Source organism: Hyperolius riggenbachi, chromosome 2 (assembly GCF_040937935.1).
Source record: "Hyperolius riggenbachi isolate aHypRig1 chromosome 2, aHypRig1.pri, whole genome shotgun sequence".
NCBI lineage: Eukaryota > Metazoa > Chordata > Amphibia > Anura > Hyperoliidae > Hyperolius > Hyperolius riggenbachi.
In genome coordinates this window covers 297,298,075-297,316,571 of record NC_090647.1, presented here as the reverse complement: position 1 = coordinate 297,316,571, position 18,497 = coordinate 297,298,075, and the positions used below count along the sequence as shown (strand labels likewise).

The following is an 18,497-nucleotide window of genomic DNA, read 5'->3' as shown; positions in this document are numbered from 1 at the left end:
TTGTCACGGTTATTTCACCATTTAAATTATGTCCCTATCACAATGTATCGCGACAATATTTTATTTGGAAATAAAAGAGCATTTTTTCCGTTTTGCATACATCACTATTTACAAGCTTATAAAAAAAAAATAGAGAGAAATATTTCATCTTTACATAGATATTTAAAAAGTTTAGACCCTTAGGTAAATATTTATGTTTTTTTTTTTTTTATAGTAATGTTTTTTTTTGGTTTTTTTTATTAAACATTTTATGTGGGCATTTTTGGGAGGGTGGGATATAAAAGTGTTTAATTTGGGGAAATATTGGTGTATTGTAATGTTTTTGAGGATTTTCTTGTAGTTTTACTTTTTGGCCACAAGATGGCAATCTCGATTTTTTTTACATGACGTCACTCTAAGCGTACAATGTACGCTTAGAGAGACACAGCTTCAGAAAGAGCGAAGCTTCCGAGAGAAGCTGTCGCTTTTTCAGCGGGGGAGAGGAATCAATGATCGGGCTCCATAGCCCGATAAATTGATTCCGTGGCTACCGACTCCGCGGCCGGGAGTGCGCGTGCACGCGCGCGATCGGCCGCGGGAGCGCGCGGGAGCGCGCCTGTCCTCCTTGACGTTTTTATACGTCAAGGAGGACAAAGTGGTTAAAGGGTACTTCTGGGGCACTGAAAGAATATATCAGTCATATGAGACAATACAACATTAAGCATACTTTTTTTTAGATGATACACAGAAAATAAACCTGTGGGATTCTAAAAGATAAATACATTTGGAAGTAGGAGGATAGATATAATTGTTTACCTCATCAGTTTATTTCTACCTCGGGTTATTTCTACCTCGGGTTTCCTTCAAACTGAGATTGTAAGTACAGGCAGGGCTGGGCCGAGGCAGAGGCGAGAGAGGCTCCAGCCTCAGGGCGCAGCGTAGGAGGAGGCGCATAACGCACTCAGCTATCATCCCCCTATTGTGCTTGAAGCAGAGATAAATTAGAAAAGGGGATACATGGCAGCGACTGCAAGCCAGAGAACTAGAGATTAAGGTGTGGGGGGAAGGGGGCACCTCTTTGTGTAATAGCAATCAGTGTGTGACGGCTGGAGTGGGAGGAATGGAGGGGTGCATTTTAGTGTCTCAGCAATGAGTCCTGGGTGACTTTGTCCGGGCTCTGAGTACAGGGGGATGATCGAGTAATTAAATCTGTTCACAAGTTTAAAGCATACTGCACATTACAGTACAAAAAAAAATGTAACGTCACCAACCTGTATATCAGCAACTTTTGAAACGTATCTTCTGAAAAGAGCGAAACCTACATCTGTTCCAACTAAAAGACAAAAAAATAAATTTGTGATACATTCCAGTAATTAAATTACTAAAAAACACAATTATTACCAGAAATGATATCATGCTGAAGATGGCAGTGAAATGCTGAACTAAATTAAAGGCTAAGGTGCATAGGTGCTTGGTCCTTTAACTTCGTGCCCAGTTCAGTGACTATTATCATGTGGACGAAACTGAACTGCATCATTATTCTAATAATGACAAATCATGTGAGCCCTAGGCAAAAATTAGCCAGTAAAATGCTGACATAAAAGGCCTATGGCCTCGATTCATAAAGCATTCCCGCATGCGGAAATGCTGAAAACAGATGACTTTACCGACAACTAAGCAAAATGTGTATTCATAAAGGCTTTTTCCGCATGAAAAGCCGACATTCGTGAGCAGAGCGATAAATCAGCGCCTTGTCTGGTGATTATGTTAACAAAAGTATCAAAATGCCCATTCATAAAAATTACCGCAAGCGGTATGCGGCCGGGGATTACCGCTACCTCGGGATAACCATGCGGAACACGTGCAAGTGAATGGGACAGACCTCCCAAGCAGCAGCACAGAGAGCAGCGCACGGAGGGACTCCGGCAGCTTCCTACGTTTCCACATGCCTTCCGCCAGCCTAACGCCAGCCTAGAGCGGGAGATCTCCGCTCTGTTATCACAACTGACATAATTTTATGAATGACCACCAAGAAGTGTGAAGTACCGTGCGCAGAGTTTTCCCGCACGGATTTCATTACCCGCACACACAGGCCATATGTTGTTTTTAGTGTACTGTATGATTCTTACCTATTATAACAATTACCAGAATCCTAAATATTCCAAATACTGGTACCATATCTTTGAAATTCTGTAAAAAAAAATAAAAAAAGATTTAAAAACATGTACAAATACTTCACAGATAGTTAACCAATGGTCAGACAAATATTAAATCAGTCATTATCCTGACTCTGCAACTCTTCCCCTCATGGGTTCCACGCTTAGCACCTCTGTAACACAGAGGTGTTAAGCTTATATTGGACCCCTGGCTGTGTGATACTCCTGTTGTTTATTGCCTGAAGAAGCAGGGTTATGCCTGCGAAACACTTTGCCAGTTGTTTCTAGGAGTATGTGAATAAATTTGTTATTACCTTAATCAACAGCATCGTGTGTTTTGGGTTGGCTGGTCCACCACCGCCTCCCGAACTTTAACAATTTTAGTGAATTTTATCCTTTTGGCACCTCTGTACATCTCTACAATTTAAGAAGTCCACCCCTGGTGCAGGGGTGATACACCCTCTTTTTCTCCTATCCACAGAGAGCGACATCTTAGTCCTGAGTGGGAACAGGCCTAAACTCCTCACCTGCCTCTACAGTGGTTGCCTTAGCGGTAACCCGGGTTTGTAAGTATAAATACTTACGATTCTTATATTCTCCTCTTTTCCAATACATACTGCACTATATTGGGATCTCGGTTTTCTGTTTTATAACATTGAAACAAAGCCAGGAAAAAAGATGGTTTATAAAGGCAAAGTAGTAAGCCCCAAGAATGTACACAAAATAATATCTTCCACCCAAAAGCAGAGCAGATGTGAGCGGTGGACACGCTGGAATTTATACAAAAGGACTACCTTCAGCCCAGCACCCTTCTCTTTGACACCAGTGGCATATTAGCTATGGGGTAACTGCGAGGCCGGTAATCTAGATCTCTGTATTTGTCTAGATGCTTTACATACAGTTTACTTATAGCGCTTTATACTTAAAAAAAAATGTTTTAGTGTGAGAACAGTAACTGTGATGTACATACTAATTTCAAAGAGCAGCCTGTGCTTAAAATATCATACTGTGGACTCTATATTAAAATATTCTTAATTAAAAATGTGAAATCACTCACCACTATGACATTCATGAAATAACCCCCAATTAAGGCATAGACACCTCCAGAAGCACCGACTAATGTTACATATGGATCAAAGATCGAGCTGGCGAGAGACCCTGGCAAACAAAACACAAACAAGTTATCGAAGCTTACATAGATACTGTAACCACTGAAAATGTATTATAAATAGACATTATATGACTGTGGAAATGTACAGCAGGCACATGTCTAACTACTATGTTACTTAAAGAGAACCCGAGGTGTGTTTGAAGAATATTATCTGCATACAGAGGCTGGATCTGCCTATACAGCCCAGCCTCTGTTGCTATCCCAAACCCCCCTAAGGTCCCCCTGCACTCTGCAATCCCTCATAAATCACAGCCACGCTGCTGACAAACAGCTTGTCAGAGCTGGCTGTGTTTATCTCTATAGTGTCAGTCTGCTGCTCTCCCCGCCTCCTGCAGAACTCCAGTCCCCGCCTGCATCCCTTCCCTCCCTGCTGATTGGAGAGAAGGGACGGGGGCAGGGACCGGAGCTATGCAGGAGGCGGGGGAGCAGCTGAGACTGACACTACAGATGTAAACACAGCCTCACAGCACAGCTGTGATTTATGAGGGATTGCAGAGTGCAGGGGGACCTTAGTGGGGTTTGGGATAGCAACAGAGGCTGGGCTGTATAGGCAGATCCAGCCTCTGTATGCAGATAACATTCTTTAAACACACCTCGGGTTCTCTTTAAAGAGGAACTTCAGTAAAAATAAATCCCTGATTTATATTCTGACATTTATCACATGGTGACATTTTTACTGCTGGCAAGTGATGTAGCTGCTGCTTGCTGTTTTGGCAGTTGGAAACAGCTGTAAACAGCTATTTCCCACAATGCCACAGGGTTCACAGACAGGAAACTGCCAAGAGTACATACTCAGAATGTTTTTGTGGAAGGGGTTTCACCACAATATCAGCCATACAGCGCCCCCTGATGGTCCGTTTGTGAAAAGGAATAGATTTCTCATGTAAAAGGGGGTATCAGCTACTGATTGGGATCAAGTTCAATTCTTGGTCGGAGTTTCTCTTTAAGCCTGCCATACACAGGCAGACTTTCTCCGGACCTGCCCCATAGATAGATGTCTCTCTGATTGACATCTGATCAGAGAGAGATCCATCACTGACATACACTGCACAGTGATTTTTTATAAATGTCACTTTTAAGAGCCTATAGGACCGCCGCTACCACTGTTCCCGGTACGGACCCTCCCCAGGGCCATTACAAAGTATTAGCGCAGTACTCGTTGCTCAGTTGTCTAGCCAGTGCGCTCCCTTCTGTGTCCTTCTTTGATCTCCTGATGCCTGTACCACTTGACTCGGTGCCATATATGTAGTCATGTACCCTGCCAGGTCACCAGGAGATGATGCAAGGACCCAGGAGGGAGCGGCCCGCCAGAAAAGGTAAGCAGTGAGCGCACTCTGCTGCGCTAATACTCTGCAATGGCAGAGGCTGGGGGGAGATCTTGGGGGCCCATCATCAGCAGTTGTGGTGGTTCTATAGGTTATTAATGGATTTCAAAGTGAAATCTATTCATCAGAAGTGGAGGTAGGAAGCACACCAGGCAGACACGGTGAGCAGTGAGTGTGTTCCACTGCTCTAATACTCTGCAATGACCTCAGGTAGTTGAGGGCCCATCACATGCATGCCATCTTCACATTCATACCGCAAAGCATCCACACCGCCCCCTTTTGAAATTGAGATTTCCTCTCTTTCTGTCTGGAGAGGAAGGGAGGGAAATTCTCAAAAAAAGAATACATGGTATAGTAATTTAAAAAAAACTGTGTCTGTGGGAGGTGGCCTGATGTCTCTTAAATGGGTAGCCAGAGTTAAAAAGATGTTGATGAAGAGGAGGAATTGTTTCTCCTCCAGTAATTTTGATGGCACGTGTACCGGGTTGGAGAAACAAGGTTGTTCAAGAAGAAATCTAACGGCTGAAAACTTGGACAGTGATTGTGTGACAAGTGATCAACCCCCAGAACAAAGTTCTTCAGCCAGTATCTTTGAACCAAGGCCTCAGAGACCGGTTAAGCCCCCACAAAGACTCACATATCATACTTTGGGGAATAGTACTCAAGAGTCTGTGGATAACTGCTCACCGTAGAATCTACACCCATGTTCTCTCCACCTTCCACTCAGTTGGTGACACCAAACCTCGATTGATGTCTACAATTGAGAAACCATGTTATAAAACAGCTGTTGAGTCAATGGTCTGCTGTTAAAATGGTATTTTGTTGTTAATTTACTGTTGAGGTCCCAAGTATTTTCAGTGGAGGGAGAGTGTAGCCATCATGCTAACATGGCTATTCAGTACCTGTACAAAGTATATTTTCTGCGTCATCATATTGCTGGGATTTGTGGTTCTATGAAATCAGCTCTGAAACAGTTAATTGCTAAATAGTTTGCATAGTTTGCTGTGTTTGCAATTTTCCCTCCTACATCTAGGTGGAGAATTCCTCTCACCAATCGGAGAGCAGCTTTTATACTTTGGAGATTTTGCAGCCAATGAGAGAAAGTCTTAGCTCAGAGAACAGGGAATGTGCTAGAAACTGCAGTAAGCCTGCAAAAGAGAGTGTGTTATAAATACAATAAATAAATAAATAAAAGAGAGAACTGTGTGGAGGCCTGAAGGAGAGAACTAGAGGACGCAGGAGAGAGATCTGAGAGATTACACAGTGTTACACACACACAGAACTAAGCTGTCTGTGAGGTGAAATACTTTCTCCACAGTGTCCTGGGACTTCATACTTTCTGAAGAGGAGTGTTTAAAGACCACTGACTGTTTTTTCCTGCCTCATCTGAAGGAACTATTCACAAGGCCAGCTTTCAGTGAGTGATTTTCTGTGGATTGTAACTTTCACATAATCAGGCCTGCCAGGGTCTGACGCAGTTTGTAGTGGGGACTAGAGACTGAACTGTATATTGGCCTAACAATCTGTTCTGAGGTGTCAAGGCCTATCTGAAGAGGATGATTAATCATTATCTAATAATCCAGCGTGTGTAATCTTCCTGCTGCTGCTCTCCTAAGTGAAGCTTTCCCCTACACCTTTGTGGATTACAAATACTGTTTTATATATGAGCTCCAACTGCCGGCCAGCTGATTAGACTAACATTGGCCAGTGTTTAGGGAAATTAACTTAAATGTTTATCTGAGTTTGTTTATAACAGACCGTTTTTACATTTGTCATTTAAAGTGCACTTAATGATTTACCGTGATTTGTGGGATCTGACATCTCTGGATTTACTGGTGTTTTTTTGGGGCCAAACCTTTTCCAGAGACTTTGGAGGTGACATTCTCTATTGCATTCCTTTGCAAGCAACAGTTGGTATTTCATTATTTCCATAACTGTGAGTTCAGATGCTATGACCTCTCTGTTAGAACATATTGCTAGAAGGTTAATTGTATCTTTATTACTGGGTCTTCGGATCCAATAAAATTGCTTAACATTATACTGCAGGTTTACGTGTATCACTGGAGGTTGTGGGTGTCTCCAGAGTTGGATAAGAGCAGGACCCATCTAACACAGCTACACCTGCGAGTGCGCTACAAACAAAAAGCACACACACACAAATGTCCAAAACTATTTTTTTCCCTTAAATATGAGCTTTAAGGTTCATTTAGAAAGGTCAAAGTACAGTGAAAATAATGCAAGAACTTACAGTAAGTGAATCAGCTTTGATTTGCTTGCCACAATATTTGCTTCCTGTTTGGTGCTAATTAGCATATTAAGTGAAGTGCCTTGCCCAGCAATAGTAGAATATTTATTTTACACATTCTAGATTTCTTCTTTATTTTATTTTTATTAAATAAAAACACAGTATAAAGTCTTGTCACTAAGTGCCCTACAGAAAGAGTCACAATCTAATCTCTAGAAAGTCATTTGTCTATCAGTCTAGGGTCAATTTGGGGGAAACCAGTTAACTTATCTGTATGTTTTGGGAGATGTAGAGAAAAACTGGAGTGCTCAAAGAAAACCATGCAAACCCAGGGAAAACATACTAACCTCATACAGATAGTGCCCAGATTCAGCCCGGAGAACCAGTGCTGCAAGGCGAGAATGCTGTCTACTACCCCACCTTGCAGCACCCACTGCTGGCTCTATTCACACTGCCCAGTTCACTTTATTTGTGTTCATTTATGTGAGTCCATTGCAAACAAACCCAGCTGCATTGGTTTCCAGACAGCATATTCCATTTCTATTCATTTGATAAATAACATGTTTCCACTTGGGAGTAGCAGTAGACCCCACAACGGACTGGGAAAGAGGTGCAGTGCATCAGTCAAAATAGATGTGGTACAATCCGACATCCATTGTGACCTCGATATCTCCAGTCTGGCGCCTGTCCTGATCCTTGGCTAGTTACTGAACTCCGGCTTGACTCTCTGCTCCTACCTTCTCCACGCACCAGTGTCATTCTGTTCTCCAAAACACTGTGGGATTATTTTGAGCGCAACCTGATGGGCACTAGGCAGCTAAGTTCCCACATCCCCCTCAAGGGGGTGTGGTCCTGCTTCCCCCTCAAGGGGTCGTGGGTGAAGACCCGTGGTCACTTAGACTCTGCACTCAGGTGCAGTTCCCCAGCACCTTAACAGCCACAGTACATACACAGTACTATAGGACCTACACTAGTTTAAAAACTTGCAGAGTTACTGTCCTCAGTGGTACTGACCTCCAATCACTCCTGCAAGATAAACTAGTCCAACACGGTGTCCTTTGTGAACCAGCTCCAATGGGATTCCAAGGAGAAGTTGAAGGGTTAGATTGCCAATGATGTGCTGAACACTGTGGATAGGATATGAACACAATGCATTAAAACTCACAACATATGGCCACACTCCAGCTTTTATGACTAGTGCACGTTGGTTACATTTCAGTGTAAAAACAAAATCATTATTGGAACCTAGATGTAATCATTTACAAAACCTATATACAGAAAATAGTTCATTTTTTAAATCTCAAATGAAACTTGGACAGGAAACTTTTTCAGCTTCTGCATCTACCATGTACTATTGCTGACGCGATGGCTGAACTGCATGAACGTTGGGCAGTTCAGCGTCATTGAAAGTAAACACGTGGAAACCTGCTACCTCTGAGGTGACTTCCAGCTTGCAGCTAAAGTAGTTGAACTGTTTCAGCTTGCAGCTTAATGGATTGGACTGTTCCAGCTTGCAGCTTAATGGATTGGACAGTTCTAGAATGCAAGTCCAGGGATTGGGCAGTTCTAGCTTGCAGCTCAAGGAACTGTTCCATTCCAACGTGCAGCTTGATGGATTGACAGTTCCAGCTTGCAGGTCATGGGTTTGACAGTTCCAGCTGGCAGCTTAATGGATTGGACAGTTCTAGATTGCAGGTCAAGGGATTGGACAGTTCCAGCTTGCAAGTCATGGGATTGGACAGTTCCAGCTTGCAGCTCAAGGGACTGGACTGTTCCAGGTTGCAGCTCGCAGCTCAAGGGACTGTACTGTTCCAGGTTGCAGCTCAGCTGACTGAATAGCTCCTGCTTGCAGCATACCTCAGGTGATCACGGCAGCTTATAGATCTCTGCAGTAGCTTCTGCATCTATTTTACCACATGACAGTTGAGGACAGGAGATGAAGACAGAAGAAAAAGTGGAGCAAAAGTGAAGCAGATGTCCAAATCAAAGATTCTGATTGGTTGCTCAAAGCAATTGCTTCACTTTTGCAGCTGATTTGCTCCAATTTTCCTTGCACAGGTTTTGATAAATTTGCTTGAGATTTCCTGCAATCATCATTATGCTGTTCACCCATAGGTTGTTTCTTTACTTTTTTCCCTTGCCTTAAAGTTAGCTTGTGTAGATATGGTCTTGTAAGGTCAAATGCAACATTTCAGTACTGTCTAAGCAAGCCTATTCCTAACTTTAATAGCATGTTTATTCCATGAATGAATATTGATGCATTTCACTGTAGACATGAAGATAGAAAGCATTTGGCTGTCTTCATTGCTTACCCAGCATGAACCAACATATATGATATAAACCGCCAAGCTTCCTCCCGCTTTTTTGGATCGTAGGTGAAGGGGCTGTCTCGGATTCCAACATCCAGTGTGATCCATTGTTTCTGTGGTTTCCAGACTGCATAGTATATAAACACTGCTAGCTGAGGAAAGATAACAGCAAAAAACATACTGTAATGTTAAAAGGGTTCTTCAGATCCAAAACAGGCCTTCAGGCGCTTGTCCCTGTCTCATCTATGCAACCCAGCACAACTTGCTACTGACCTGAGGAAGCAGGGCCAACTTGCAAAACGCGTGGCCATTATGCAATAAAAATCTTTTCCAGTAGCCGTTGTGCGACTGGCTCATTCTCGGTAGAGAGGTAGGTTAGCTTATCACGCTCAATTTTAATGCATTTTTTTATTCTGGACGCCTCCTCCCATTAGTTGCTATAATTTACACCTTAGCCCTAAGGTTGTATTTTTTTTATCCCCCTGTTTAAGAGTTTGTCTATAAGTACTCCCAACATAGAGGAACCTAATCATCTGGAGAGCAACCACAACTCTAGTGGAAGTGGGAATCTTCTGTACGCATTGAAAGTGGTTGACAACTGTTGCAACTATAAAACATGAGTATAACAACTAAACGCCATCTTTATAGGTGTCTTTGACAATTTGCGCTATTAGCTCCTGGTCTTTTACCCTCTGTCTTTTCCAGTATCCTGGGAGCTCCGGGACAACCCACCAAGCCTTCATATCGAAAAACAATTCTCATTTTATATTAAACCTACAAATCTGGGCAACATAAAGTAAGCAGAAACCAATAAATGCTCATTTAGACGTTATAGTGAAAACTGCATGTCAAAATAATCAGTAGATTCAGATATAGTTGTTTGAAAAATGATGCACATTTTCACTGTTCATATAAAAAAAGCCTTTCTGATCTACTGTAATCAACAACTAATTTGATGATGGACACATGGTTGCACAGGATGATTCAAATCCCTTTCAGATATGCAGAAAATTCTTGACCAGCGCTACCTGAAACAACTGATGTCACTCTCGGTCACCAACCCCACTTGGATAGCGACTCACTAGATTTGATGAACCACCACTAACAATGGCCAGTAGCTCCTATGGGGAATTCCCAGGCTCCCCTCACTAGTATCAACTACATTCATACAATAAGTTAGGGGATCTGGATTTTAACATACAATGAAAATCATTTCTAAAAATACTAGGTTATTGCATTTCAGACTAGCCACACTGAAAACACTTTTGTATGAATTCTGTGAAGAGATAAGGTGCCTTGAACTTAAACAAGATTTCAGCAGAAATGAAAATGCCAGATCTATGCAAAAGTGCTAAATATTGAAAGTATGAGGTGGTGCAAAGTAGTAGATCAGGTATACAACTAATATCTGGATGATATTGATCATATACCTGATTTAACACCAATTGACCAATGTACAGATACCTTGTCAAACAACAGAATGCCTGTCAATCAGAGATTTGCTATGTAGTGTATGAGGGTAGTGTTTATGCTATGAGGCATATCGGGTTAGAAAAGGACTCCATACTGATTACACTATCCTGGCATTCTGACAAATGCACAAACACTTGTCCGCACGACAGCCGGGGGCCCAAGTCTCTCTCACTGGCTGGGGCCCCCAAGCCACCATGCGATACCTAGAGGGAAGCGCGGGCGAGCTCTGGACCTCTCACCCCCCAGGGAATTCACCCCCACTGCCTCTAAACTGAATGCTTCACAGGGGTGAATTCCCTGGAGTGAGAGGTCCAGGGCTTGCAAGCATTCCCTCTAGGTATCGCATGGTGGTTTGGGGGCCCCAGCCAGTGAGAGAGAGACTAGGGCCCCCGGCTGTCGTGCGGACCAATGTTTGTGATTTTAAATTTCTTTTTTGCAGCTTCCAGGATGCGGTTGACAGGTGAGTGGTTAGGGAGGGGACTGTGTGGGAGATGTGCCTGTAACAGATGCAATCGACGATTGCGTCCAACCAAATCCTCTCACCTAAATGCTACACAATTTATGCAATTCCTGCTAGATTTGGTAGAGCAGGCAAAGGGTGTATGACAGTACACCTGATTGGCGTCTGCTGACCATATAAAGGTAGGAAATTGCTTTAGCTGGGAGTCAGCAATCGTGTTTGTTGCATTCTGACAACTGCACAGGAAGTGGGCCACCCATCCGTATAATTACCTTAGTTACCAGCTAACCAGCGTACCTCAGCAATACTAATGGAGATGATGAAAATGGGAGGTGGCAGGCAGTTTGCTCTCTCTAGGTATTTGTCTCTGAGGTCTGAAGGGAGCATCCAGTTGGAGATGGTTGTGTGAAATTTTTCCAATCGACTTTTGGGTGGAGGGTCTTCAGGAGGTTCCACAGTCTCATCCTCCCATCCTCCCATCCTTTCAAGTTCTGCATTAGTCATGGTATTGGTAATGGGTCTTGTCTAATGATAAAGGGAATTAAACATCTGATATATTATCCTTACATCTAAAGCAAGTGTCACACTTAATCAGTAATTTTTTTTTTATTTTTTTTTTATTTTTAGCTTGTCTTGGCTCCTGTTGCAAGCAACAGGAGTCCCGGTTAGCAAGGCTATTAGCCCCGTGCACGGAAAAAGCGTGAGTGCCCTAAAGCACCCCCACAAAACGTGCACGAGTAGCCACGGGCCCCACAATACAGCAGGGCCCTTCCGGTTGTTCCCCGAAGGGAACCTTCCCCCTTTGCCATCGGCTCAGGGGGTGGCATCCTCCAACACCCGAGGGGTTGGAGGATCCTGGGGTCCTCCGAGGAGGACCCCGACTGTGCCCAGTGGTTACCCAAAGGGCCTGGCCATGTGGCATCCCACATGGTCCGGGTGGCTCCCCCGAGGGGGAGCCGGGTGGGAACCGAAGTCCCCTGGGAACCGAAGTCCCCGGTGCCAGCAAGCTGGCCCCGACCTTGCGGCCGGAGTGATAAAAATTCCGCACTCTCCCTAGCCAAAAGGCCGGGGAGCTGCGTTAGTCAGCTCTGCATATGGGCAGTACAGACCAAAGCACCCTACTTCCGCCTGAGATCTGCCACATCTCAGGTTTTTTCAGGTGCACCTGGAGCGCCACTTCCAGGGGCAATACGCCTAAGCAAAGCCCTCAGCTATTCAGCCTCGACCATTGTATAGATCCATTCAATCAGCCCCTGAGAATTATGAACCAGGACGGACACCTTTACTAGAGGACCAGAGGTTCCCATCCCCCCTACTCAACTCGTTCAAGGTTCCTTCCCCCGGGTGACCAGGCCGGGGTTCCTAGTAACACGTCTCCCAAAAACCTCAAGAACAGATACTACACTTGATCTTAGCCAAAAGGCCGAGAAGCGATGGTACAATACAACTGAGGCATATACCAAGAACACCATATTCCTTTCCTAGATTCATTTTCCATTGAAGAGGCACAGACTAACCAGCTAGCTCATGGTGACCCAGAACTCATTGGAGTGTGTAAGGGACTACAATGGTCCTAAAAGCCCCCTTACTAAGATGTTAAGAAAAACAAAAGTTTGCTTTCCTAAAACAGAAAGAATTTGCGATAATTCAGGTTGGAGTGAGCTTGAGATGTCTCCCAGAGCAACACTGCTGAATATATGCAAATTAACCATTGTACCCTTAGAAGCTAAACACACCTCCAGAACCGCTGGAATGCAATGATGTGTCAGCTTGTTAATTTGTACAGAGCCATAATAATCCAACATGCATACAGACTGTTTCGGATTGTTTGATCCTCATCAGTGCATGGCATGGATTAATTTGGCTCTATAGAGTAGGGCTTGTGAATCCGAGAGGCACAGACTAACCAGCAAGCTAATGGTGACCCAGTACTCATTGGAGTGTGTAAGGGACTACAATGGTCCTAAAAGCCCCCTTACTAAGATGTTAAGAAAAACAAAAGTTTGCTTTCCTAAAACAGAAAGAATTATCGCAAATTCTTTCTGTTTTAGGAAAGCAAACTTTTGTTTATCTTAACATCTTAGTAAGGGGGCTTTTAGGACCATTGTAGTCCCTTACACACTCCAATGAGTTCTGGGTCACCATGAGCTTGCTGGTTAGTCTGTGCCTCTCGGATTCACAAGCCCTACCCCATAGAGCCAAATTAATCCATGCCATGCACTGATGAGGATCAAACAATCCGAAACAGTCTGTATGCATGTTGGATTATTATGGCTCTGTACAAATTAACAAGCTGACACATCATTGCATTCCAGCGGTTCTGGAGGTGTTTAGTTTCTAAGGGTACAATGGTTAATTTGCATATATTCAGCAGTGTTGCTCTGGGAGACATCTCAAGCTCACTCCAACCTGAATTTTCGCAAATTCTTTCTGTTTTAGGAAAGCAAACTTTTATTTTCCATTGAAATCATCACTAAAATTCCATATTTATCCCACTTGTTTATGTGCTGCCTCCATATGCAGCATCCACATCTAATAAATGTATGTCCTTTTAAAATTGACAGTTTATGTCTCTGCTTTAAAGAGGAACTCCAGTGAAAATAATCTAATAAAAAAAGTGTTTCATTTTTACAATAATTATGCATAAATGATTTAGTCAGTGTTTGCCCATTGTAAAATCTTTTAAATCCCTGATTTACATTCTGACATTTATTACATGGTGACATTTTTACTGCTGGAAGGTGATGTAGCTGCTGAATGCTTTTTTGGCAGTTGGAAACAGCTGTAAACAGCTATTTCCCACAATGCAACAAGGTTCACAGACTGGAAACAGCCAGGAGTACCACGGTACTCAGAGTTTCTTGTCGGAGGAGTTTCACCACACTATCAGTCATACAGCGCCTCCTGATGGTCTGTTTGTGAAAAGGAATAGATTTCTCATGTAAAAGGGGGTATCAGCTACTGATTGGGATAAAGTTCAATTCTTGGTCTGAGTTTCTCTTTATGAAGGTGAGTCCACCGCTACCTTCCAAGCAATTTTTTACCTTTTTAGTTGGTTTTACTCTTTTGGCACCTCATACAGAAATAATTTTGTCCTAAGTGATAATTTTAATATTGTGTTTGAAATAAACATAACTAAAAAAAAAGTACCAAAAAGTAAGTGAAAAAGTACTGTCAAAATTGTGAGTATTTTCTTGCTGGCTGGTGGCTTCAAAGGCATTTTATTAAGATGTGAAAATATCACCTGGAAAAAAAACTTGAATTGGATCAGACCCAATGTGCACTAAGATGAAGCGCTAAAAGGGTTGAAGGGCAATGATAAGCAGTGTAAATAGGAATGCATGAATTATTAGCGTCTCTTTGATCATCTCTAGTTAATAGAGGCCTTTACTTCTAAACTGTGGTTCTCTCCAGCTTCCTTCCCACTGGATACCGTCCAACTATATCTAATGTCCCGTACTCACGGGCTACATAAGTGGCCTTTCGCCAGCACACGTGAGCGTGTGCGCGACAGGCCAGCGACAGCTCGTCGCCAGGTTCCTCCGCGTACACACGCGGAAGAGGGATCAGCTTTAAAGAGAACCCGAGGTGGGTTCTAAGAATCCAGTTAGCATACAGAGGCTGGGTCTGCCCAGCCTCTGTTGCTATACAGCTGCCCCCCAGGCCCCCCCTGCGCTCTGCTGGCCCCCCATAAATCAATCACCATGCTGGCGACATGCAGCGTGTCGCCAGCCGGCTGTTTACATCTGAAGTGTCAGTCTCTGCCGCTCCCCCACCTCCTCCATAGCGCCGCTCCCCGCCTGCGTCTATTCTCTCCCTGGTGATTGGAGGGAAGGGATGCAGGCGGGGAACGATGATATCGGAAGCGGGGGAGCAGCAGTGTCTGACACTTCAGATGTAAACAGCCGGCTGTGACACGCTGCCTGTCGCCAGCATGACGTTTCATTTATGGGGAACAGCAGAGCGCAGGGGGGGGGGGGGGGGCTAGAGGGAAACAGTATAGCTACAGAGGCTGGCCATTATGTGCAGACCCAGCTTCTGTATGCTAATTGGATTCTTAGAACCCACCTCGGGTTCTCTTCAACATTAGGTGGGCAGAAATGTTTCCATTTGGGCCGCAAAAAGAAATAAAAGTGTTATTGGTAATGAAATGGGGAGGCAGCAGATTCTCTAAACATTTATTTCTAAATGTGCACCCTAATGATACAGTCTTGATTGTACAATCTTACCACTTCTATGCAATTTTAGGGACTTCAGAGAATGCATTCTAAGTATATTCAGTCAGTTAACCCTTCATTCGAAGGCGGCCTGGTGTTTCGCTGATCCACCTTTTGCGCAATTTTCGATTTTATTTGATTAGCCGCACCCAGGCTATGCATATACATAGGTTAGGATTTAGCTAGTGTTAGGCCCCTCCCATGGAGGATCGACTTCTTCGCAGTGGGAGGGACGAGTACTTAATAGGTTGCATGCAAGCTGTTACAGGAAACTAACATCCTCCTCCAGTGGTAGACAGGTCATGTGTATGCTCGGTGTGTATTCGACTCCACAAGTGGGGCTTGCACTCTTTTGCAGGTAGGCACTTGCCTGTTTTTAAGTAGCGCTGTTCATTTCCTTGCTATGTACTAAATTATTTCGTTTTTGGTCAGCTGCTTCCACTTAACAGCCATGCTTTTGGTGTATATGCAGAGCTTCTGTTTGGGTTCAAGGTGCATTTGTAGTTTCTGGGGGGGCTCAGCGCACCTCTGATTGGAGGCCATTCGGAGGTGGCCTGGTGTTGCGCTGATCCACCTTTTGCACAATTTTCAGTTAACTCTTCTACTACATACATTTGGTAAGATTGTACAATCAAGATTAGTCACAGATACTTACCTAGGTAGCATATGGATTTTCCAGAGGCTTTCCATGCCCTCCTCACTGCTGCTCTTAAAGGGAACCTAAACTGAGAGGGATATGGATGTTTCCTTTTAAACAATACCAGTTGCCTTGCCTGGCAGTCCTGCTGATCCCTGTGTCTGCAGCAGTGGCTAAATCACATACCTGAAACAAGCATGCAGCTAATCCAGTCTGACTTCAGTCACAGCACCTGATCTGTATGCTTGTTGAGGGGCTGTGGCTAAAGGTATTAGAGACACAGGATCAGCAGGAGAGTCAGACAACTGGCATTATTTAAAAAAAAATTCATTCATTAAAAAAAAAAATCCATATTCTTCTCCATTTAGGTTCCCTTTAAAGATCACATCTGCACTCCTCTTCATGTGTGATCGTGGCTGTGCGGCACCCGCACAAGTACAGCACATCTGCACATTAGGACAGCACCTCTCGTGCACGAATAGCTCCAGCGTACTGCCTAGATACGGTCATACATGCAGGTGCAGTAGGGTCGCACTAGTGCATGAGGAGGAGTGTGGTCACCATCATATTTCCGATAAGTGCTCGTCAGAAATGTTCCAGGGGTCCACTCACAGCAAAACATGGGGCTAGAAGTACGTGGGAAGCCCTGCAGGGTCCAGAGGCTTCTCAGGTAAGTATCAATTTTCTTTTCTTTTATTCCGCCTCAGGTACACTTTAAAGTGACCCTTTAGTGGATGCATACAAATAAATCCATTGTTATGTCATGAAACAGAGATGTTTTAAGAAAAACACAGCTGCTGTTTCTGTTTCTTACCTTAAAAAAAATGTCCATCGTATCCATACATATGAAAACTCTGGATCTAATAGACATGCCAACTTTCACAAATCTCTCCCCACCACATGCTTTTTCATGACCTATGTTGTCTGGCTGGAGAAAAGAAGACAGCACAAGTCATCAGAAAGCAGCAGGTGAGGAGTAAAAACACAGAAGCCAGCAAGCAGGCATGAGACAGCTACTGGTTATATTTTTATATGGCTGAATAGGCAAAGAAAATATTTTCAATGTATGAAACTGCATCAGTGCTTTTAATAAACACTTCTGATTCAGGATATAACAGTGGATTCACATGCATGGATCCATTACACAGGCATTTTAAAACAAGTGACATTTGTAAGTAATTACTTCCACACAAGAGCAACATCCAACAGTGGGCAGAGCCATGAAAACCGTTAATTCCCTCAGAAAACAGATGTACATTCATAACTATAGCTGTTAATTTTATATATGGTTCATCTATAGCATTTAATTTTACAGAGTCTACAAACCAGAGATACTGGATGAACATCTCGTTTATAAGAACCAAAAGAATTTGCATGACTCTACTCACTGTCCGGAGGATGTTGCTTTGAGGACAAATGAAAGTGTTAAGGCCGTACCCACTACTCAATATTTCCCAACAATTTTTCTGATGACTGGCGATTTTTTGAGTGGCAACCGAACGTTTCCGTGATCACGCACCTGTACCCACGTCGTGAAGCGTGACAAGAACGACCGTCACAGCAGATCTTTAAAGTCAACCTCAAGACTAAAAATCGACTCAGCAGCACTGAAAAGGCCTGGTGTTTCTTTAACAGTTTCACGGCATCAGAACTTTGTTTCTCTTATACAAGCCTCATTTTTAGATGCACAGAAGAAAACTGCCCGGGCATTTTTCCCCTGATACTGTGCATGATGGGATTTCTGATGTTGTTGCTCTCGTTCTGCTGTTTTGGTGCAAATTTTTTTTTCTTACATTTTGAATTTGACATTTGAAGCCTAGGGTGTGCAGCTGGGAGGGGTGATCAGGACACAGGACAGTTGGAACTGTGTCTCCTGCTCCCTGTCACCTCCTTTCAACCAAAAAGATGGCTGCCCCCATGACAAAGATGGCAGCCCCCATGAATCACAAACATTTGCCTGTTCTTTTAAAACAGGGCGAGTAAGAGATTATATTACCAATCTATTCTAATTAACTAATTCTAATTAAGATAACTAATGTAACTTAATGACAGTATGTTTGTTTAGGCTGAAGTTCCCCTTTAAGGTCCCCGACAGCTCCACACCGTACCGCGATTGCTTGACTTCCCGTTTGCGCCCGTTGTGTAACGTCACATGACATCGCGCATACCCGCCAGCCAGAAGATGGATTGTGGAACGCTCGTCATTAGGAGGGGTGTCACTGAATCCATCTTCCTGCATCAGGTAGTAAGTATTTAGCTTTAGACTGCAAACACTTTCTACAGTATTTTAAAGTGCACTCTGCCCCAGAAAAAGGAAATGAGACTCAATGCCTCAATTTACTAAGCAGTCCCACATTTGGTAATGCAGAAAACAGCTGATTTTAATGAACAGTTTATTATGATTTTAATGAACAGTTTATTAAATGTAAATTCACTAAGACTTTATCATGAAAAAGTAAAATTACCAACCAGTAAGGTAAATTACTGACTTCGGTAAATACTTCAATAAACGTCAGTTTACAAAA

The 18,497-nt window shown here is 43.4% G+C and overlaps 1 protein-coding gene and 1 pseudogene across 5 annotated transcripts in view; both read right to left on the bottom strand.

Moving 5' to 3' along the window:
* The window catches only part of RHBDL2 (rhomboid like 2), a 45,604-nt gene that overhangs the window by 5,857 nt on the left and 21,250 nt on the right, over nt 1–18,497 (bottom strand). For 3 of the 5 annotated variants that reach the window (XM_068269012.1, XM_068269013.1, XM_068269014.1), the window contains 6 exons: nt 11,416–11,643; nt 9,189–9,337; nt 7,891–8,003; nt 3,193–3,293; nt 2,109–2,169; nt 1,251–1,312 (listed from right to left, as the gene is read on the bottom strand). In XM_068269012.1, the coding sequence (XP_068125113.1) occupies nt 1,251–1,312; nt 2,109–2,169; nt 3,193–3,293; nt 7,891–8,003; nt 9,189–9,337; nt 11,416–11,622 (693 nt within the window). In that variant the 5' untranslated portion in view covers nt 11,623–11,643. Of the gene's footprint in view, nt 1–795; nt 964–1,250; nt 1,313–2,108; nt 2,170–3,192; nt 3,294–7,890; nt 8,004–9,188; nt 9,338–11,415; nt 11,644–16,786; nt 16,892–18,497 lie in introns of those variants that run through there. The other 2 variants (XM_068269011.1, XM_068269010.1) reach the window with 2 other exon arrangements.
* LOC137554803 (U2 spliceosomal RNA) lies at nt 12,473–12,553 on the bottom strand (annotated as a pseudogene).